The sequence below is a fragment of the Drosophila virilis genome, chromosome 5, assembly GCF_030788295.1.
Source record: "Drosophila virilis strain 15010-1051.87 chromosome 5, Dvir_AGI_RSII-ME, whole genome shotgun sequence".
NCBI lineage: Eukaryota > Metazoa > Arthropoda > Insecta > Diptera > Drosophilidae > Drosophila > Drosophila virilis.
The window spans coordinates 5,545,341-5,568,639 of record NC_091547.1 but is presented as its reverse complement, the minus strand read 5'-3'; the positions used below and the strand labels follow the sequence as shown (position 1 = coordinate 5,568,639).

At 38.8% G+C, this 23,299-nt stretch overlaps 1 protein-coding gene and 1 long non-coding RNA gene across 4 annotated transcripts; one reads left to right on the top strand and one right to left on the bottom strand.

Moving 5' to 3' along the window:
* Positions 1–1,559: 1,559 nt before the first annotated feature.
* On the top strand, positions 1,560–22,950 carry LOC6625731 (protein FAM13A). 2 transcript variants are annotated; one of them, XM_015174708.3, is made up of 4 exons: positions 1,560–1,644; positions 3,628–6,159; positions 17,138–18,982; positions 20,928–22,950. In XM_015174708.3, exons 3-4 carry the CDS (start codon positions 17,144–17,146, stop codon positions 21,624–21,626), a joined length of 2,538 nt encoding a protein of 845 aa, XP_015030194.1. In that variant the 5' UTR covers positions 1,560–1,644; positions 3,628–6,159; positions 17,138–17,143; the 3' UTR covers positions 21,627–22,950. The 2 variants fall into 2 exon arrangements, with proteins under 2 accessions (XP_015030194.1, XP_002051052.2); XM_002051016.4 differs by lacking the exons at positions 1,560–1,644; positions 3,628–6,159 and adding an exon at positions 15,014–15,373.
* LOC26531392 (uncharacterized) lies at positions 8,505–11,366 on the bottom strand. Of its 2 annotated transcripts, XR_011417015.1 has the most exons (4): positions 11,239–11,366; positions 11,118–11,173; positions 9,648–9,920; positions 8,509–9,527 (listed from the first exon to the last, which is right to left on the bottom strand). It is a non-coding gene; the product is annotated as an uncharacterized lncRNA (long non-coding RNA). The 2 variants fall into 2 exon arrangements; XR_004303865.2 differs by having other exon boundaries at positions 8,505–9,920.
* Positions 22,951–23,299: the final 349 nt, after the last annotated feature.

Here is a 23,299-nt window from a genome sequence, read left to right as displayed (position 1 = left end):
AAAGCATATTTCACCTGAATAAGCGTTCCTTTCGTAGATTCTATGTAGAAGATAATTACTGGAGTAGATTTGATAAATAAGGGAAAAAAATGTACTTGATATATTCTACATCTATATGCTAGAATAAAGAAAGAAAATATCCTTAGACTAATAGATATAGTATATAGGAACCCGAAAATATCCTGGTAAACAATTAACAAATATAGAATAAAGGATCCCTAATATATAACAAATACTTAAAATATCCTGACCTGGCATAATAATATGTAATAAATATATAGAAAAAGTATATTAAAGAGATAAGCCAAAAATCTCTTAAAATTAAAGATAAAATCTTAAAAAATAATAATACATGTTAAATAGTTTAGACTATATATATAAATATCTGAAAATATCCTGGCATGCTAAAAGACATATAAGATAAACTTATTAAAGAAAATAATTAAATTATATTGGAAAAAAGAAATGTAGAGATTAGCTAAAGAGAAGATAAACTCTTGATATAAGGAATATCTTCAAGCTAAAACTTTATCAACTTTCATAAAAAGATATATATTTTCTTATAAGAATATAAAAAAGGGCTTATATATAATTTTTGGCCATTTTCTAAATGATTATTTCGTATTATTTACATGAATTTCATTTTGCATCTGTGAATAAATCGCACGATTTGTGCTCAGATGCAATTTGCTTTGCTTTGGTTTTGATTTGTGCAACAAGCGAAATTTAACGAGCGTTTCTAAAAATGCACAGGCCATAAACAAAAAGAAACGAAAATGAAAAAGAAAAAAAAACAAAATCAAAATAAATACGAAAATGCGGCAAATGCGAGAAAAATGGCAAAATAAATAATGTAAAAATGTTGCAGAAAAAAATAACTTGGTTGAATGCCAAAAATGATCGACGCAAGCAGATTTTCAATATGGCTGCCATATATACATATATGTCATATATATATGCGAAAATTGTAAAATATAATTGGCAAAGTGTATATAAACGGATATCTAGAGCTCGAGCTGATTGCATAAGCGCCTTGTGGCAAATAGACGTGCCACATGCCGCGCACAGTCGCCGAAACAGAGCTGCGTGGGCGGGGCAGCTGGTGGGTTAGAGTGAAGGGTATTGTCTTGTGCATACAAAGCAATTCAAGGACACGTTCATGTTCAATTGCCAGGCATTTAGCAGGCATTAAATGCGGCAGGCACAGCGAGCCAGAGAGAGAGAGAGGGAGATCAGGCAGCATGTTGTCACAGGGCAAACGCGGCGTATGTGTGATATTTATGCATGCCCCCAAAATGCAGCCTGCTGCAGCAGCCGCCTTAAAATGCAGCCACGTCCTTGCCGTGGATTTTGTGGCAACTGCCAGTGCTCGAGCTTCTGCTCCAGCTGCTGCTCTCGCACTCTCCTACGGCGCACACACGGCGAACGCCACTTGGGGCACGTGCGCCAACGTGCAGCTCGCCGGAATCGCAATCGGAGGCGGACTCGGATTCGGATTCGGCAGCTGTCGCGGTCTCGGCCCGCGTTCTCTGGCGCTCGGTGCTCAGTTGATGTTGGTTTCTCGTGCTGTGTGGTTCGCATTTTGTCATACAAGTTCGTTTATTCCGTGTTTCAAACTGTGAAAACTCAACTGTTTTGAATTAGGTAAAAGTCCAGACATGATTTTATTAGCTGCATTTACTACGCGCACAGCCATCCCACACACCCTGCCCCCACCCCCTAACCCTGCCCCTGTCCAGATACGTAGGCGCTATTTAGGTTCTTAAAGTCAATTACATAAAACTTATACAGGTGCTTGCCAGGTGTGCAAATGACTCGGTCTGAAGAGTATTTGACCCCTTCTTGGCGCCACTTCCGCTCTAAGCACACATAAACTACACCTCAACATATGTAAATATGTGTATATATATATGTTTATTTATTTACATTTGTCTCTAATTTATCTGCATATTTCGCTTTTGTTTTCACGCCGGACCCCATCAAAATGTTGCCCCCAAAACTATTTATTTCGGCCTGTCTGCGGCGTCAAAGTCAAAGGCTATTTTTTATGTGTGTTTATATGTATCTGCTCGACATTCATCCATACATATATCCATATACATATATATGTATATATACGGCTCTTGTCTTTTGTAAATACTCATCTTTATTTGTTTTGATTATGAATATGTGTTTTTTTTTTTATGAAAGTCGCGCATTGTTGACACGCGAAATGTCCATTTCAGCTAATATAACGAAGCATCTGTTTGGCACCAGCCAATTAGTGTTTGTATACCCTGTATATCCTGCTCAGTCGGGGTATATTGATACAGTGTGCCTACTTGCTGAAGTAGATGAAGAAAAGCACCCTGTATGCAACAATTAGATACTCAAGAGGATTATGAAATAAGAATTGTGTGTGAAATATACTTTATTTTCATTTAATTTATTTCATATTTCTCATAATAATCTTATCTCATTATTCTCTTACGCAGCTGAAGTATATTACTTTTGTATACAGGGTGTTCTTCCTGTTTATTAGTCTAGACTAATGCCATAATTGTTCTTGATCTTTGCTTATGTTTGTTTTTTTTTTTTTTAATAAAATTGTTAAGTAAATTGATGTTTAGAATTTAGGGTAAATATAACGGTTCGTCTTAGTATCCATTCTACGCATAATACAGGGTGCCTTCCAGTCTATTATGCATAGGCAATATCCCATTCGCCTGGCAAATGTTGCCAACTTTTTCAAAGGCCACTTGATACTCAAGGTCGCATTAGATGAGATCACTGGAAATGTCTTCCAGACGCTTCCAGTTAGACAAGTGAGAATAGGCATGATATATGCATGATTTGTAAGTCGCAATTTCTTCATTTAACGGTTTTTGTTTGTTTACCGTTTTTCGATTTCTCGCATGATGTAACATTGTTTATCAATTGACCAAATGCACTTTTCGAAAAAAAAGAAATAATAATAAAAATAAAAATCATATTCCAATATACCATATGCATATTTACATATGTATATCTGGAAACAATTGGCAACTCAATTGAAAAATTGAAATACAAATCACAGATGCGGCAGATTCACAGATGTGCAATTGGATTTTCTCGTGGTCTTTACGAGGGCGTCAGTTGATCAATTTTCAAGCTCATTTTCTATTTTCCATTTATATGCATAACTGCATGTGTGTGTGTGTGTGTGTGTGTTTGTTTGTTTGTTTGTGTGCATATCTATCTAGGTGCATGCATGTACTTTGCTCAGTGGCTGCAGAATTCTAGAACATTCCGGCTGTGTACATTATTAAATAAGAACTTGACAAACGCAATTGAATCGTGCATGGTGCTCTTTGTCGCCCTTTTGTCAGCTGTCCTGCATCGTTTTATCAGCTGGTTGCAAATTAAATGTGATTGAATATAATTGTTGCGTTCTTTCAGCATTTGATTGTGCAATCCGTATTGCGGGCAGGTTGATTTTTATTCATTATAATTACTTTTTACTTTTGTTACATTTTAAACGCTTATTCATAATTGAAATCAACAAATTTAAACCTTTTCTCTCTCTCTCTCTCTCTCTGTCACCCTCTGCCACTCTCCTTCTGTTATTCATACGTCTTACTCACTCCGGCTTGCTTGCTCTCTTTGCAGCTATGGATATGAACAAGCGAATTGCCAACATGGATTCAATTATTTATAATAATGAACGCATAATAATGCAAAAGCATTAGAAAACCAAATAGAGTGAATTAACATAGTAAGAATAAACCGACAAGCCAAAAGCTATAGTAAAAGGCACAGTCAACTCTTTGTTAAAATAAATAACTCTTCGCAATTGTCAAATCAAAGAAAAGAGAGCGACGAAAAGAGAGCGCGCGAGCGCACTTTGCTTTTGTTTACACGCCCATTTGTGCGTTCGAATAGCAATTGCAACTATAACTAAATTACGAAAGCAAATATTTACACAGACTTGGCAAACAAATCAATTGAGTAATTAATTAAACAAATTTCAACAGCAACGTTAATACAACTATTTAAGCGGCTTGCATCGCGGCAAATTCCAACAACAGTTAAAGAGTTTGCGCAAATGTAAAGAGAGCGCAGGCAATTGCTATTGCACTGAGAGGGGCGCAAATACACACATAAAGAGGGCAAACAGGCTGCTCGAAAATACGCAACACACACGCATACACCCGCACATACACACGAACATAGATTCGTCAACAAATTTCGTTGACTGCTCCAAAGTCTCGTGCTTGCTCTGTGTGGCGCTGTGCCGCTGCCTTCCAGATAGAAATTGAGTCTCTCGCGTGACACAACGTGCGTCCAAACGAGCGGAAAGTTTTCCTCAGTGTGCGTGACGACTGTTTGAAGTTTGCTCTGTTTTTCTTTCTTTGCTTTTTGTTGCTCATTCGCTTGAGCAGCATCAGCAGCAGTAGCAGCAGCAGCAGTAATCGCCGCCCCCCCACCGAAGCGGCAGTCGGTCATTGAAAGCCAAATTTTGCATGCGTGAAAATTTGCAATGCAAAACTATTTCGTCTAACCGTCAAAGTCAGAGGCAAATCAACATACAAGTTAAAGAAAAAACGTGCGCAATAAATAGTGACATTTAAAATAAAAACAACAATTTAAAAAATAAAAATAAAGTAAAAACGCGAGTGTACAATATCGATTTTTTTTAAGCAGCAACGCGCGTCGATGACCTCGACGACAACGACAGCTACAACGGTATAAAAGCAAAAGCTGCGCGACGCTAACGCTTTTGCCCAAATCCAATTGAGCCACGTTTTACATAATTGCCCAAGCGCATAAAGCGACGAACGCAACAAAAACAAAAACAAAAACCAAAACCAAACTAGCAAAAGCACAAATTATAACGGCGTCCGCAAACCGAGTGCAAGTGGAAAAACATTTTGCGGCTGGCAGAAGAAGGCGAAAAAGTAGCACAACACTTCCAGAGAGCGGCCCAAGCAGCTGCAGTCGAAAATCACAGAGACACATGCTTAGATATCGGCTCGTCTCCACACACTTCCTAAAGCAGCCGTAGTCAGCCCACAGGCAACGCCAGTGGGAGAGGGAGAGCTACAGCGAACGAGTGTGAGAGCGAGTGAGCCAGCGTGCAGCAACAACTGCAGCCACAGAAACATAACAAGAGCGAGAGAGCGAACTGAGCGACAGATTGAGCGCGACGTCACTGGAAAGGCCGATCGCAGGATACGAATACGAGGCGACGGCATACAAAAAGTACGTCAGGTGCGCCGGCTGTGCTCATTCACGTGCCGAACGTTGCAGTGCGAGGAGCCCTGTGCCCGGATTAAGTGAACGGCGTTAAACAAAAAATAAACGGTATCCACACAATATTGAATTGGGGATTTTCGGTTAATTGATTAGCATCAACGCTTGAACCGCAACAGTTGCAGCAGCTTGCAGCAGAGGCGGCATTGAAATTTGCATCTAACGGGCCCTATAATTCAGTCACAACGTATTCGCTAGGAGTTCTACGCCTACTCGGTTTGAGCTGTTTTAATTTAGATAGCGAAAATGTGCAGAGATCGCGATATGAGTTTGTCATAGATCAGCGCAATCGTCAGTACAAGGTTAAGAAAAAAATTAAACTGATGTTAAACTGAATGTTAACGGCCTGTCAAAGAGCGAGAGAGAGACAGCGAGAGAGCGCGCCTTGGACCAATCAACAACAACAACAACAACAACTGCAACAACCAGGACGTCTACTCACGATCCAAGCTAAAATACCAAAGTTAACAATTTAAGCCTAAAACATCAGCCATTTAGCTAATTCAATCAATCGATCAATCAATCAATCAATCAATCAATCGATCAATATTAACACCAAGCACAAGGATCACCAATTTGCATGTGTGTGCGTGTGTGTGCTCGCCGGAGTGAAAAGCGTGAAATGTGACTATTTTTTCCACCCTCCCCCCCCGTCAACAACTATTGACAATTGCCTCGCACGCAGAACAGAGGCCAAGTGGAAGTTTATCGATTCTCGGAGTGCGTTTCAAAATAATTCGTATTATAACTGTTATTACTATTACTTTTATTGTTCGTGCTTTGTGTTAAGTTTTAAAAAACGTCGTGCAGCTGGCGAACGTACGTGGAAAAATCAGCAAAATTGAAGACTTTGCGAGAAATCTTTGGAAGTCCGTTAAGGCTTGCGTTGTAAGTAAATTTATTGTAAATCTTTAACTGTAGATAATTATGATTTGGTAATTTTCCACGCGTTTATCAACACTCATGGAATTTTCCCGAAACACTTTTGAATGTTGACGCACTTTAGAAAGGGCAGCTATTCTGATAAAGGCAGCTACCTAACTGGCTCTTGAGAGTTTTTTGATCTTTAATCTGTTGGTCATTCGACAGAAACAGCTTCTCATTTATCAATCAAGGCTTTAACCGGATTTACAGCATTTACAGATACACTTTAAACATTTTTTTTTTTGCAATTAAACAGATTTTTTAATTATATAATGTTTAACAGAGATTCGAACTTAGGCAAAAACTATTTGTTCATAATTGCAATTGCAATTGCAAAGAAATATTTTATAAGAAAATTATTTTATTTATTTACATTTTTGATGATAATAAATAATAAATAAATTTATTTATTATTTACAGAAAACACTTTCAGAAAGTCATTTTCATACAAAATAATGTAAAATATACAAAACATTATTTCGGTAAAAATATTACATTAAATATAGAACGAACTTCAAATCACTTGAGAGGTCTAGAGCTGATGTTCCACTCCCACTCTCTCTCTCTCCCCCTTACTCGCACTTTCTCTCTCTCTCTCTTTCAGTCGTTATCTCCCGTCTGCCGGCTGTTAACTTAATTAACTAACCTGACGTCCGTCTGTCACAATTATTGATAATCCATTTCACACATTTGTTCTGATTGTTGCTAATCGTGTTGGATTTCATTTATGATATTGTTATAAAGAAATTCACACCTTTTGCATTCGTAAGCGTAAGCGTAAGCGTTGCCAGGCACAAAAATCCAACTTCATAGGAACCGATTATATATTGTGCGATGTGCGGGACCAAGCGCAGTTGTTGTTGATAAACAACACTTGGACTTTGCTGGCATTATACACACATATATAGGATTTTGGTCAAGCATGATTGATATCCAATTTGTTCACAGTCTGGCAGAGCCAAACACAAACACAAACCCTACATACTATTATTAAGCAGATAATGGTGGCAAGCATATCTTTCTAATGTACTCGCGTTTTTCCAACTGATTTTCCATAATATTTCCATCGAATCGATTTATTTCTGTTATTTCTTTTTTTAATGTATATTTTCTCTTTGTTTACCCTTGAGTCATCATTGAAAAGGCTGTGGACTAGTACAAACTAGTACAGTGTAAACTCTACAAGTGGACAGCTCGATTCAGTTGTATATTTATTATTATTTGACATATTATTTACTATTTACTAAAACAACTTTGTTTTAAACAGTGAAAATATCTTGTACATGTTGTAGCTGTTCACCCGGCACAGTCTTCACTGTACTCTCTCGCTGTCTCGTTCACACTTGGCTCTCTCTTTTCCGGTTCTGTGCATGGAAAATTATGTGCCATAATTTGGACGATTGCTTTTTGGTTATAAATTTTCCATTTGGGTAATGCGAATGTCCCAATATTTGTTTGTTGTTTCAACCTGTTCTCACTTTTATTGCTGCTGTTCTTTTTGTTTTTGTTGTTGTCGTGGGGTTACAAACTGTTGCGTGCTTTTAGGCACGCCTTGGCCCCCGTCCACCTTCCCGACTCTATCCAAATAATTTATTTACTAGCAACCAGTCTTCACGTCACAGTCCCTGACGTGCAGTCCACATTATTTGTGCCTGTTAACCCAAAAAATTACAAGCTCGGTTGCACATTCTATATTAGGCAAGTCAATAAGACATTTGCTTATAATCAAAATATGTACAAAGTGAAGGTAGTTCGTGCCCAATACTGGACTGCCTTAACATAAAGTCTTATTTACATATATGTATATTATTATATACCTACCTTAAGCTAAACATACACATTACGCGGGAGATAGACAGAATGGAGGTATCGAACCAGAAAGAGAAAGAGAAAGGGAGAGGGAGAGAGAGAGAGAGAGAGTGTCAGAGAGAGAGAGTGTGTGTGAGCAATAGAATGTAAAAGAGTTGGATGAGTTTGCAACCCTTACCTGCATTTATGAGAATCGCATAGAAAGGCTGTTAAAATATTATTTGTATATACAGATGCAGATACAAATACAGATATATATGTATGTATATATTAACGGGCAATACACTTAGGGCTCTAATTCGATGGTGTCAACTTGTAATTTGGCCCAGAAATACATTTCGCATTCACACGGCTGTTGAGCTCAATTAACAAACCGATCCAACAAGAAAATGTGTGAATTTTTCTATAATTAGATAACACACAGACTTCGCATGTGTAAAAATATATTACGTTGTTTATTTCGCAAGCGATTTTAAAATGAACAAAAAAGTCGAATTTTATTTTTAGCGATATGGTGTGAAGAAATCTGAATTTGTTTAATATATGAAGAACACGGGCAATTAGAAGAAACAAAAAACGTTTATTAGCAATACCCTAGAGCAAATTATAATCGTGGAATGTTTGCATATTAAATGATTTTATTAGTAGATTTATATTTTTTATTTATTTTTCTTATAACTTGTTTTAGAATTGTGAGCTTATTTAATTTTTTGCCTAATTAAACTTCTCTTGATTCACTTGACTTTTATCGACTTTAGACTAATTTAGTTTCTCTTCAAGTTCTCAAAGTGCGTACAGGGCATCCTGCAGTCGTACCCTTTGCCTTAAATTATGCTCATTTGTTTTCATAAACAGCATTTAGCATCTTTTAAAATGAGATATTGCTTCTCTCTCTCTATCTCTCGCTCTCGCTCTCTCATCTCGACAATCTACAACCTCGATTATTTTAATATCTAGTGTTGGCAGCGTGATTATGCGAAAACAATATAAAAGACTAAGCGGCATTCATTAACAATTGTTTCTGACTTGGTCACGAGGCCAGGCGTCTGGTTTTCGGCATGGGGCATGTTAATGGATCCGACTCCAACTGAGTAAGTAGTACCCAGTACCGGGGGCACAGTCAGTACCAGTCCGGCAGTTGGCACGTGGTGACAGTTGGTAACCGCAACGGCGTGCTCCAAAATCAAATTTATGCATTTGCCAAATGAAGGAATGCAAAAAACAAAAAAAATCTATTTTAAATGCCTTAAATTGAGAAACCTGTTCGCCTTCAATGGGGCACATAAATCAAGGCAAATATACTATGCGATTTTCTTTGAGAATCTGTTCGTTTCGTCGAATTTGCCTTTAATTCTTTATCAACGCTTGACAAAGTTCACGAAACTGGAAAGAAAAGAAATTTAATGCAAACCGCCTGCTCTGCTTTCAATTGAACTTGATTGATTTTAACGAAATGCGAGTAAAAATACGACATTTTCCATATTAATTGAGAGACAGCACAAATCATCAATGAAATGCAACCGCTGATTGCGTCACGTGCGGCCAATTATTTAAAAAGCAAAAAAAAAAAAGTAAATAATAACAATAATATTAATAAAAAAGGCAATCGCATAGAGTAGGCGTAATCACAATCGTCAACGTACTTTGCCCCATTTCAATTCCCAGCTGCCAGTTTTCAATTCCCATTAGCCGATTCCCTGTTCTGCTCTTGCTTGGTTTTCATTTCCATTCGCTTTTCATGCATATATTAAATATTCTGTTGTTTTTCCTGCACATTCGTTTGTCGTCGCATTAATTTGTGCTCTGATTTATGTGCTCAATTTGGGCTTTGTATTCCTTGTGATCGCTAAGCCTTTGTCTACTTACAAAGAAGGAATCTATATTTTCCATTCTATGAAGATATTTTCTCAGCTCACCTGTAGAAAGAAAGAAAATTAGTAAATTATTCATATTAAATAATACGCTTATTAAGAGTATGCTTCATCATATTTCGTGCTTCTCAGTTGTTTTTTTTTTTATTAATCGCATCCTCAAGGCGAGTTTATAGATCTGTCCTGATGCCAATTGTAAAATAATTGTTCACCTTTAAACATCTCATTTATTTTTATAGGGCATGCGCAGTTCGTTGTGCTCATAAATTTCACACAAATTTGTCTAATTTGCCTGCCCATAAACATTATTAATTAAAATTTTTGTGTATTTCGCATTTGCATTTTATGTTTTGCCTGGTTTTATTCCGCTGACATTTGCAGACACAAGCGCACACACCTCGCCCACACACACACGCACTCAGACACAACAAACATGACGTCAACAACAGCTCTTCATGGTTTCTCGGTTGTCTTTACGCTCTTGTATTGCCCAATTCTCGGCGACGCCGCACGTGACTCACATTAAGCGCATTTTGTGGCAAGAGCTGAAATGAGTATAGATCTAATGACAGAGTAAAGTTTGGTAATTGGTTTGTTTAGTCGATGGTTGCTAAATTGATTGATGCCTCACGACTGCGGGCATTGATAAGGCCAAAAGCCAAATGGAAATGTACCAAAAATAGCAAGAAATAAATATAGAAATCCTATAGAAATGTACAATCAATATCTGATTATTTCCAGTATGGACAGCCTGTTCAGTGTTGCGGCTGCTCTTCCATTAAAAAAGAAAGCCGTATAAGGCCTAACGAATCTCAGATGTTATCGGACTGATGTATGGCCGGGCGTTTAATTATTTTCGTCTGGCACATTAATTAGGCGCTGTCACGATCGATACGTAAGGATAATGTAACGCTGCGCTTTGAGTACTTCGAATACTCGTACATCTACGTTTAGTACTCATAGATATACTGAGCTATTGACAAGCGCTTAAGTATTGTGCTGCACATTAATTAGCCACTGTCAGCGCAAAAACCACCTAGTACACTTCGAGTACTCACAAAACTCATACATGTACGTTAAGTACTCACACACGTGCATATAAGTAAAAACAATACTCATACATATAAATTCATACATTCATTAATATGCGCACATATATTGATGCCTCGGCACGCGTTTAGTTGCCACCAAAACTATTAAGAACCATCGAAATATACATACTCGAGTAATCGATATACTCACACCTTTAATCAAAAGTACTCCAACTGAAGAATGCAGCATTGAATATGATTTCCCCGCTGAAATATAGCGTGTTTAAGCCGTTTAACACGCATTTGTTGACTACAATTGTTAATACAATTACCCAAACGATAAAGAGCGAAACGATAGCCCGGAGCAGATCTGGGCCGGTAAAGAGTGCTGCTGCTGCGATTACCGGCAAGTGCTGTAATCACCTGTCACCGGTTTGAGCCGGTCCAGACTGGCGTTAGGCAGTCTGGTCCGGCATTTAACCGCTTTGGCTGTTGTAGCCTTTCGCCCGGTGAATCTTATCAACAAATGCGCTGAGCAAGGTGAAAAAAAGACGAATTTTCAATATTTGCACGCCATGCGCCCAATAAACATTTTCAGGCTGTATGGGTCTAATGATTTTCTGGGAATTTATGTAACAGGCCGAAGGAGACATCTGGGAGCCCTGCAGATTCTGTTTCATGGAATCGTTGATTAGCTCAGGTCACGCATTCTCTAAGCAGCATACGTTCCTGGAGGTCACAGTGCGAATGCGAATGCGTGGCACACATGCAGATTCATCTCCATGCAGCTTCTTGATATCCTACGGATCCAATTTCTCATAACAATTTTGCCTGATCGAGATTGTCAAATCGTTTTACTTTGAGCATCGCTGAAATTGTTGGGTTACCGCTCAAAAATAGCGGCGCGAATCAAGTTAATATCAAATGATCGATAGCTCACCTCGAAATCGATGAATATGGATTTGCATATTAAGTTTTTTAACCTTTGCTGGCAACTTGAAGGACTTTGAGCTATATTAAATTTGGTATGTAGACTCTTTTATAGTGCATTTAGATGCAGATGCATAAAAGTTAGTTCAAATCTTCTGTAGAGGGTAGCTCGGGGTAGCTGCAATATGTTGTACGACTTTGTGTATAAAAGTTAGTTCTTTGTAGGAGTGCAGCTTGTCGATATTTTCAGGGTATCCGTTAGTCGCATACGCTTGAGAAAAGTATTCTTACTTTAGTTGTTTTCTTTTTTGTTGCGTTGATGACGTTGAATTTACACGGATTTGTTAAAATGCGCACATCGCGTATACGCCGCTTGTTACCATTTTAGCAGTACACTGCGACTAACTGTTGCTGAGCGTGTGTTTATGTGTGTGTGCTCGCTTATGTGTGTGTGTGTGTTGCTGTGTGTGTGTGTGTGTGTGTGTGTGTGAGATGCTGTTGCCGTGCACGTAGTAAGCCAAAAGCCCATGACTTTGTTTTCGCGCCCGGAGATGCGAGGTAAACAATTTGATTAAAGCGCGTGTCCGGGCCACTGAGATTGTTATTGTTATTGTTATTGTTCCCTGTTACAAATGTTAACTCTATGGCGCCCTGTCATAGTTCAATAACGTTGCCTCACTAAATTCGGACCACAGAATTCTGGCTATACAATTGCCCAGAATTCGCTAGAAATTTGCAACTGGATATACAAGAATTTCACATTTGTCAATATTATGTGAAATTTGTGGAAACGCTTTTCGCGCATTACATGTGCAAACAATTGGCAATTTTGTAAGCCAGCTAATATGTAAACAAACACATAACAGCTTTAAGCTGGGCATGACGCACACCTTTTTTCGGCCTCTTATCAAAAGTGTGCAACACATTTTTGTATTCTGCATTTATTGATTGGCTGGCTACCAGTTTATCAATTTTTTTTTTTTTTTATCATTATTTGGCTGCTGCTTATCAGCTGCTGAACTGAAGCACAACACTTTTTTGCTGTTTTTCATAGTAAAAATCGAGGTTGGGTTTTTTTTTTGTTGCGTCATGAGCTTGCAACATTTTATCAATTATGTTAATTAGTAATTGCTTAAATGCATTTTGTTGAACTTGCAATTGATATTCGAAGCGTAATCTTGTTGTGTTTTGTTTCTTCTTCTTTATTTTGTTTGCGTCTGTCTTTTTGTGAGTCATCAACAGCTGCCACAATTGGCGGCATAAACAGTCGTTAAGTCAGCGAATTTCTCTTCTTATAACATAAACAATTGGTCAATGCAATGGAATACTCACAAAACGAATTCATAAGTCTATTAATAACTATGCTAGGGCGTGTTTTTATAACTAGATCCGGGTATGTAAAACATACAAATAGCAAACATCTAAATTTATAAGTCTTTCATTTAGAATTCCAGTCAAATTCATGTTACCTTGATTTAAATTCTTTTTATTATAGGTAATTTTGTCAAGTCATAGAAAAAAACATGATTATAGTCATATATTTATTTAAATGGACTTTAAATTGATTTAAAGTCTTTTTAAAAGGTTTCATGAGCTTCAAAAAAATTTAATTTATTAATATAGTATATGTTAGCTCAAACGAAATCGGAATTAATTTAATTTTTTTTAAATTCACTTTTTTTTTATCATTTATAATATTAATATGTAAAAAAAACTGAAATCTGATATTGTCCTGGCGCAGCCAACTTAATTACCAACTTTTATAAGCCCTGGCGCAGCCAACTTAATGCTCCACTGTTATTTATTAGTGTTGCCAGACAGCTTTATTAGCAGCTATTTATTTAAGAATTTCGCCAAATAACTGCCAAAAATCAACTTCAATTTAGTTATTGGCATTGCAATATGTATAAATATAAAAATATATATTATTCTATTTGCATTGCTGTCATATTATTGCACATTAATTTTGCGCTGTCAACGCTGAGAAATCCCTTTAAGAAAAGCCCCTATTTCCGTTATGTCTTCAAGTTGACTCCAATTAATTTGATAAGCATTAATGCGGGGCTTCCAGAAGCTAGCCCCACGGCGCATTGTAAGGCTTTGCACGCGCCTACATTTATCGACTGGGGTGTCCTTTCTGTCCACACAATTGGGGCGGGCACAACTGCCGGCGATCACGTCGTCCATATTATGGGGAAACGCACACCCTTCTACCCCTGCCCCATGGTGGGCCATGCCTCGATTGACGTCAGCGGCGCGTGGGCTTTAATTGTCATTCGTTGAGATTCTTATTTTGTTGTTGTTGCGGCTGTCTCTCTGTGTCGCCTGTTGTCTGTTGCTGTTGCTGTTTCTGTTGCTCTTGGAGCACACACAACAAATAATTGAGTGTGTAACCCAGAGGCAGGTTGATTGACACAGTTCTGCTTTGTACAATGGGCAGCTGCTGATGCGGCTGCTGCGGCTGCTGCCTCAACATTAATTAGCTAATTGTACAGTTTGTTGCCTTAGTTTTAGCTGTGTGACCTTTGCAGCATTGTGACATTGCACTTGAATGTTTGTTGTTGCGGAAGTTGATGTTCAAGTGTTTATTTTGTGCGCCGTTTGCATATCGAATGTTGTTTTTAAGCCCAAATTAAATGTGTGTGCGCTGCCGTTTTTATTTCTTCCTTTTTTTTTTTCCATTTTGGGCATAAACAAGTGCATAAATTGATAAACATGCTCATAAACACGCACAAAAATTAGCGTGATTTATTTTTAAAAGTTCCCCTCCTGCGCTCGATAAACAATTAATTCACAACAGAGCAATATCAAGCATACGCCCGGTGTGTCGGCTGATAAGGTCAGCCAAGTCAGCCTGTCTGCAGTCTGGCGCGCGCGGCCTTTTTTTTTTTTTTTTTGCATAGCTTTTGTCCATAGAAATTTCACACCTGTCGCCTCGCCCTCTCTCCCCCCGCTCTACTACCTTACTCTCTTGGCGGTGCTCGGCTCATGATCGATTTGTGTTGATTTTGCGCACGCGCCGCTCTCTCGCTCTCGCTTTCTGCCTCTCTTTCGCGCTCTCTCTCGCTCTCTCTCTCGCTATGCCTCGAGATTTTTTCGCATATAATTCGCGAGGTCGCGGCTGAAATGTATTTAATCGCATTTCGGCGCGCGCAGAGAAAACAACGTTCCAAAATACTCGAGTGCTCGGACAAAAAAAAAACAAAAAAAAGAAAAACTCTTTTTTCACAAATCATGTGAAATTCGCAATGCATTTAAATTGTGATTAGGCACAATTTTTAAATGCAATAAAAAACAATACGAAAGAAAAGGAAACATTAAACCTCAACTTGGCCAAAAAGTGGCCAGAGTCAAAAATTGTCAATTGATTTCGATTGAAATTAATTGCAACTGAAGTGATTTCTATATTTGTGATAAATTTCTTCAATTTGTGATATTCAAAGTACCTTTAACAAAAAAAAAAAAAAAACACAGACTGATACGCTTAAGGCTTAAAACGTTATCAAAATGACGCCCAAAATAATTACATATTTTCTGGTAAATAGATAAAAAAAAATACGTTTATTGAATTTTCACATTATTTGTTAATTTATGAAAATGTTGTGAAATTGTGTGTCGAATAAAATGCCAAATTTTATGATTATATAATCGATATTTTTTATATAATTATAAAATAAATACCTGGGCAGCTTATATGATGGCCAGGCATATATTTATTTAAATTCTTCTTATATATATTTTATTATTTGTATATCTTTATTGGAAGTTTTTTTTTATTTACCTTTATTACCTTTATTGGAGCTTAATCGAAGCACAAGGGCAAAGGATACGCTAATGTTGCCACAAATTTTATGTAGGATTTTGGGGAAAATATTAAAAAGTTCTTAATATTATTTAAGTTACATTTTTTTATAAATTTGCTGTATGTGTAAAATAGTTAAGCCTGTACATTTAATCGAAGAACTTATAGAATTTGAAAAGGAAGAGAAAATGCTTCGGCCTGAAAAAGCAAGTCAGAACCGATTGATTATAAATAATGAAATAATATATATATAAAATAATGTTTATCATTATTATATTCTATATTCAAATAAATTATCATAATGATTTTAATTATAATATATATCTTATCAATATATCCTTATCAAATATTTTTACTTTAGCTACATCAGTTTGCCAGCTGAATTATTTTCATTAATATATTGCTCTATTTCTATCATGCTCTGACTAGTTGATGTACTACATAACTAATAATTTAAGCAATACACTTAGTCATATGTCAGCATGGATTAAATGCATTCCTGAGTTTCGCTGTAGTTCTCAACAAAAAAAATGTCACTAAACTATTTGAACAAGCTCGACAAATGAAGTCTTTAATTGCAACCTGTTGACTGTTAATTACTTAAGCCCAACGTAGCCAGGCAGTCGACGCCTTGTGGCAGCATGACGTTGCAAGTATTTGGTATATTACTCATTACTCATAGGACTCATATTAACCCACTTAATGGACAGCTCACTGGGCGAGTGAATGCCGCCGCCTGACATTAAACATTTACTGTATTCAATTATTTATGGCTTGGTTTTGTGTGGGCAAAGTATTTTTCAAATTTTCACTTACTTTTCGCTTGTGGAAATTCGTTGAAACACTTGCTCAATCATGTTTGATGTAGAGCTTTAAAAATAATTTACAATTGGCCAAATATGGCATTATTTAGATTTAGCTTAACTTTGAGCTGTTTATTGTTGAAAAGTCAGTCAGTCAATCAATCAATCAGTTAGTCAATCAATCACGGCAAACTTTTTTTGTACATAAAAATTGATCAGTTTTTCACACATTAACCGCTCGTAGAAATTTAAATAAGCGCGGGTTCAATCATTTTTGATGGAGATCTTTGATAGTGTATTAAATATGGAATTATATAATAAATCAATCAGTCAGTCATGCATTTACCGCTCGTGGAAACACGTGTTCAATCATTTCTGATGTAGATCTTTCAAAATAAGTTAGGAAATTATTAGAACTCAGCTTATTTTAGACTTTGCTACGCGTTGATGATTAGTCAGTCAATCAATCAATCAATCAGTCAATCAGTCAAGGCAACTCGTTTTTTATACATGTGTATATATATAATAATTAGGCGTTTAGTTCGCATCATGCGCTGGCAAAGGCTGTTTAATTAATGACTCGTGACGGCGAACGTCTCGTGACGCAGCACCACGCGGCATATGAGCAATCTTTCAATTTATATAAATTACTAATATTTATGTTGTTGTTGTTGTTCTTTTCTTTTTGTATTGCAGTGCGGCATGCGACATCCCACAACTGGCCTTAACGAAGACGACCTAAGTCGTCTCACTGGTTCATCCTCATCATCTTCGTCGAGCGCTTCGTGCGGCAGCGCCGCCTGCTCATCCTCATCGTCCTCCTCTGCCGCCTCCGGCGTGGCCGCCAAGCAGAAGCAGCAGCAGCAGCAGCAACAGCAGCCGGATATTTGCGATGTGGTGCAGCTCTCGAATATGGAGGCGACAACGCCACGTTTCAATTCCACCTACCTACCCGAAATCATAAATCCACTGGAATGGCAAAAGTCACGGAAGCGCAAGGAGCGCCTGGACAGCTGCTCGGCGAGCAGCCAGGATCGCAAGCTACAGCGCAGCAACAGCGAGGAGCTGCTCACCGAGCCGGAGCCAACAACAGCAGCAACAACAACAACAACAACAACAATAGCAACTGGAGCAGCAACAACAGCTCCCAATTCCCAATTGAGGTCCGCACACTGCGAGGTCATACGACGCGTCTCCTCGGAGGATTTCAAGCGCACGGCCAGCTATGCCAGCTATTGCCAGGAGTTTGAGCGCGATGCAAGCGCCGACTTGCCGGCAGAGAACAGCGAGCAGCAGGAGAACAATGCGGCGCTGGCCAATGTGACGCCAGTCAATGGCAATGCGGAGGCGCTCAAAGATCGCGCACGCTACGAGACAAGTCCGGCACGCTCCCAGCAGCAACAGTTGCAGCTGCAGCAGCAGCAACAGCAGCAGCAGCAGCAGCAGCGCGAGGCTAGCGATGACAGTGAGTGCGAGCATGAGCGTCGCCGCAGCAGCGAACGCTTCTGCAAGTCGCGTCAGCCACCGGTGCGCAAATCCGGAGTCAGCAAGAAGCCCAGCACGGCTGGGAAGTATCTGCCCTCAAGGCGGGACGAGCAGAGCGCCTACAAGTACGATCTATCCGCGCTCAAATACGAGCGACGCGGCTTCATCAGCAGCAAGAAACAGCAGCAACAGCAACAGCAGCAGCAGCAATCCACAGCAGCAACAGTTGCCGATCACAACGACAACAATCTAATCGACTTCCATCAGCAGCAGCAACAGCAGCTCCAGGCAAAGCACAGCGCCAGCATCTCGCCCACGCCGACGACAAGCAGCTCGTGCAGCTCGGCAGGTGGCAGTGATGACAGCACACCAAATCCGGCGCCAATCAAGGCTAAGCCGCCGCAGCGTCAACAGCAAACGCTCAATCTAACCTCGGCACAGGAGTCGTTGCCCTGGGAGCGCGGAGATGAGCCGGCGCCCGTGCTGAGTCGCCGCTATGCGCATTCCCGGCATCATGCGGGCAACATCGATGCGGATGCCAAGCTGGCCAAGGTGATGCCGTATCCGCAACAGCAGCCCAAACAGGCGGCCAGCGTGCAGCTGCTCGGCGAGGACATGGACTGTCTGGAGCCCATGGATGCAGTGCGTGCGTTTAGCTCGCTGGAGAATATGCGCACACGCGACGTCATGCAGCAGGTGGTGCCCGCCATGATGGCCTTTCAGACGCCCGAGGAGCGCGTCAAGGCCATCAATCGACGCGTGACCGCGCTAAAAAAGAAACTCGTCCAGCTGGAGGATTCGCTGGAGCAGCGGCTCGGCTATCGGCCCTCGCAGGCGGAGCGTCTGAACGACAAGTACATGAAAAACGCGCTCGCCGAGCTCAGCAAGCTGCGCAAGGAGCGTCACGAGCTTAAGACTGATCCCATTGCAGCCCTCGGCCTCAAGGTCGGCGCCAGCGGCTGCGGCGTCGGCGTCGGCAGCGGCATCGCTGCCAGCGGCCAGGAGGCAGCCAAGAAACTGGAGCGCATGAAGAACACCCTCAGCGAAATCGAGCAGGTAAGGGGGAGAGGCCAAATACCAAAACAACAGCTCATCAGACAAATTATATGGCCAACAACACGGCCGGGCGGATGACGTCAACGATTTTATGGTGTCTGTCAAATTTGGCAAAACATTTCATTTTGCTCACATTTCGAACGCAAGTTTGAAACGAAAATTCAAATAATAATGTGACAGAAAAGTCTATTTAAGTGCCAAAGAGGAAATATTATCATGTGATCGCAAAAAGGAAATTGATATAGGGTATACGAGAGGGAAAGGAGCTCATATTAGGAAGGGTGGAGTATAAACAAATGTATGGGTATAGGATATGATAGAGGGAACATAGGAAATGGAAGAAAACTAGGATAGAAGAGAGGGAAAAGAAAAAGTAAAGGGTATGGAAAAGGGAAAAACAATTCGTGCTGTGATATAAGGTATACGAGAAGAAATGTAACTGGTACAGGGTATAGGATAGGGATCAGAACTAGAAAAGGATGAGATAATAAAACTGGGATACAAGAGAAGGAACATAACTAGCATAGGCTATACAAGAGAGAATCAAAATAAAATAGGGTATAAGAAAGGGGCAAAACGAGAGAGACGAAGAGAGAGAATATAATTGCGATTCGATTTAGAAAAAAGAATAAACTATTGTCAAGGTGTAATACGGTATAAGCGGGGTAATATATCCAGAATAGGGTAGATGAAAGGGGAAGTGTTGCGGTATAGGCTATAAAAAAGTTAATATAAATAATATAGGGTATAGGAATGGGAAACCGAAGTTGTAAAGCGTGTGAGAAAAGGAAAGAAACTGATGAAGTGTATATTAAAAAACAATACACTTTGGTGTAAGGTATCAGAAGGGTAGTTAAACAGTTACAGTTCCCATTTGGGTAGATAGAAGTTAGTAGAGCTGATAAATTAGGTATATGGATACCCAAGGCCATACCAAATTATTATTTCGACTGAAAACCACATTAACTCCAGTCCATATTAGTTTTCATTTCAGTTATCAGCTGGTTAAAGTTAAAGGGATTTAGAAGAGTTTCTTTTTAAGTCGAAGGCACGTGGCGGCAAATTCCATGCCCTACTTTTAATCTAAAGCTCCGCGAGCAATGTCATTTAATTAATGCCCAAATGATAAACGAGCTTGTAGTGAAATTTCGAAAGGCTTTTCACGAGTCTTTTTATAAGCTGCATAGCATGAGATTATATAAAATTATTTGCATATTTATATATACTATACATATATATATATATATATGTGTGTTCCTTAACGATTTGTTTTGACTTTGGCGCACGAGGAACATGTGTGTCTATATAAGCACAATATGCTACGTGTTTTGTTTGCGGACAGGCCTCCTCCCGCTCGACTAAGTATACTTAGCTATAGGCACTACGAAACAAATAAACTTGAAAGGCTGCCAAAGCACAGAGGCAAGTGCAAGTGAAAGAGGAAGCAGAAGCAAAAAAAAAAAATAACAAGAAATAAAATAAATAAATTGGTTGGGCAAATAATGCTTATGATGTGCATATATAAGGATGCACTTGTGACAGTGCCACATTAAGTATTATGCACACTTGTTTTTCTGTTTTCTTTTGCGCTTTTCTATTTTCGATTTTCGTTTTCCATTTGGCCGAATCGCTTGAATTTTCCGCAGACCAAATCGAATAATGCCTAATGCATGTCGCTGATTAATTGACTTGTTTACCCCAACAAAAATTTGTCAGACACTTTTCGGTCTTTATTTTTATCAGTTTTTGGGCATTATATGGGCCTTACGTTCCACACACACACACACACACACACACACACACACACACACACACTTGACATTTCGTTAATTGCAAACGAAATATTCAATTTCGACTTAAAATTTGATTGATGTGCCAGCAGCATTTGCGTCGTATTTGAGCACTTGGCTAATACCCTGTACATGTTTGTCATTCGATTTTGCAGAATCTCAGCGAGAAACGCACGCAAAACCATCGTCCACAGCAGCTGGATGAGCTCACCTCCGACCAGCTGGTGCAGGAGAAGAGCGCCGTGCAGCATGGTCTGCTATACTTCGAGAGCCTCTACGGCCATCCCATCACCAAAGAGGAACGGGATGCGGCACGTCCGCTCTACGATCGCTACAGGCAGCTGAAGCGTCTGGTTTCGCGCCACATCATGTTCGGCGGCTGTGCTGGCGTCCATGAGCTGCCCACCATACTGGAGCACGAGGCTATGGTGTTCGAGGCAACATCCACACCGCTGCAGTATTCATCGAACAATAGCACCGAGACCACCAATTCGCCCAGCGACTCCATGGCGCCAAATGCCCAAACACAGAATGCTTCCTCCGATGAGTCCACGACGACAACTACAACGACGACGGCAACGGCAACGGCAAATGCGACAGAGACGCAGGCGGAGAACATTGCGGCGCTCAGTGTGGATCAGTTGTGGGAGCAGCTGGAGCGCGTGCGCGAGGAGAAGATGCTGCTGAAGGCGACCATACGCGAATATGAGTCCATATTCGAGGAACAGAATGGACGCAAAATGTTAAAGCCGGATCGCAAATCTCTCGAAACGGAAACCTATGCCCAGTACAAGGAGAAGAAGGCAAAGGTGCGTCTGCTGCAGGCGCTGATCAAGAAGCACATCGGACACTAGACAGTGCCCCATACACACACACACACACACACACATACACAAACAAACACACACACTCATGCAAACTATTTATTTCATACACGAGAAATTATTTCAAAATATATGACATATAGTATACATTAATTATAAATATAAACAAAACAAAAAACAAAAAAAAAAAAAGAAAGATATACACAGCTATGTAGTTTTTAGATTTACATTTATCATATATTCTATAATGATACATTTTATGAATATTGTTGATTCCTTATTGTTTTATAAAAACACCTATACGATTACACTTATAAAACAAAATTGAAAATAAATTCACAAAAACATCTGAGAGAAATGTTGACACATCTTGACTTGGTTTACAAGCTACACTATAAATATATATAGTGTATATTGCACTTCTCATATATCAATCAGACTTCCACACGGAATTGATATCTATATATTCGTATGCGTATAACTCTTTGAGCCGTAATTGAAAATCCATTTTCTAATCGTCATTGATGTTAAAAAATGAATATTGGAACCTATTTTTTTTTATTTATTTATTTGTTTAAGTTCCATTTCGCAGAGAATATAATGCTCGATATGACTGAACCGCTTTCAGACATTGCATAAACAGAGTTGAATTGAATTTATTTTTATTTATTGATTAGTTGTAGAGTTCTATATGTTTGTTAAAGCATAAATCAAATATGTATGAATAACTATGAATATTTCACAGAAAGAAAATTTTATAAATGTTGTCTATCCACTTGTAGTCACAAATTTTATAACGCTAAACAAATACAACATATATATGTCTCTCTCTCTCAGTATATATAGAATCTAGATTTGTATACAATATTATTGTCGCGCTTTCAATCAAATGTTTCAGCATAATATTCATGTGCGTAGAGCGGAAACGGAAGCAGCTTCTAACAGTCGATATCGAGATATATCCAAATATATATATATATATATGCATACATAGTGGGGAGGCCCAAATAGCCTCGTTCGAACGGTTTTGATTTGGTTTTCGGTTGTTGTGCAGGGTCTATTGAGGGTATTACGCAGAAGCGCATTAACACTTACACATATATATGTAAATAAATATATATGTATTTATATGCGCACATATATATGTATATCATATGATACGAGTATAAATTTACAAATACCAAAACATATTAAATTCAAAACATTTACAAGCAAAATTATTCTTATATATTTAAAAAGGCAAGACCCAAATGCGACAAGATTTGTAGCGTTACAAATAACCCAAACAAAAAAAAAAGTAAATGTCTATGATATGAAATACAAAATAAATTATATCACGTTATTATAAAAAATATCAAGCAGCATTTTTATTCAAATTTATTCTGTACAAGACTTTTAAATCATTTTCGACACATTCGACTGGCACAGTTTTTATCTGCAATTAGAGAAAGATATATGCGAGTATTATATTTTATCGAATAGACAAAACAAGTTGTCATATAAAGCTTACCAATTTCGAGAATTGTTTGTGCCAGCCAGCCAAGTAAAGCCGAGGCGAGTTAATGACAGTTCACTGCAAATGCAAGAGAAATATTATTTAATTATTTTCATTAAATAGCAATCAAAATGATATTCAAGTTTTTATCAGCATGTAAAACCAATCGACATCATTAACTCCGACTGGGGCGGTATGTAAAACATCA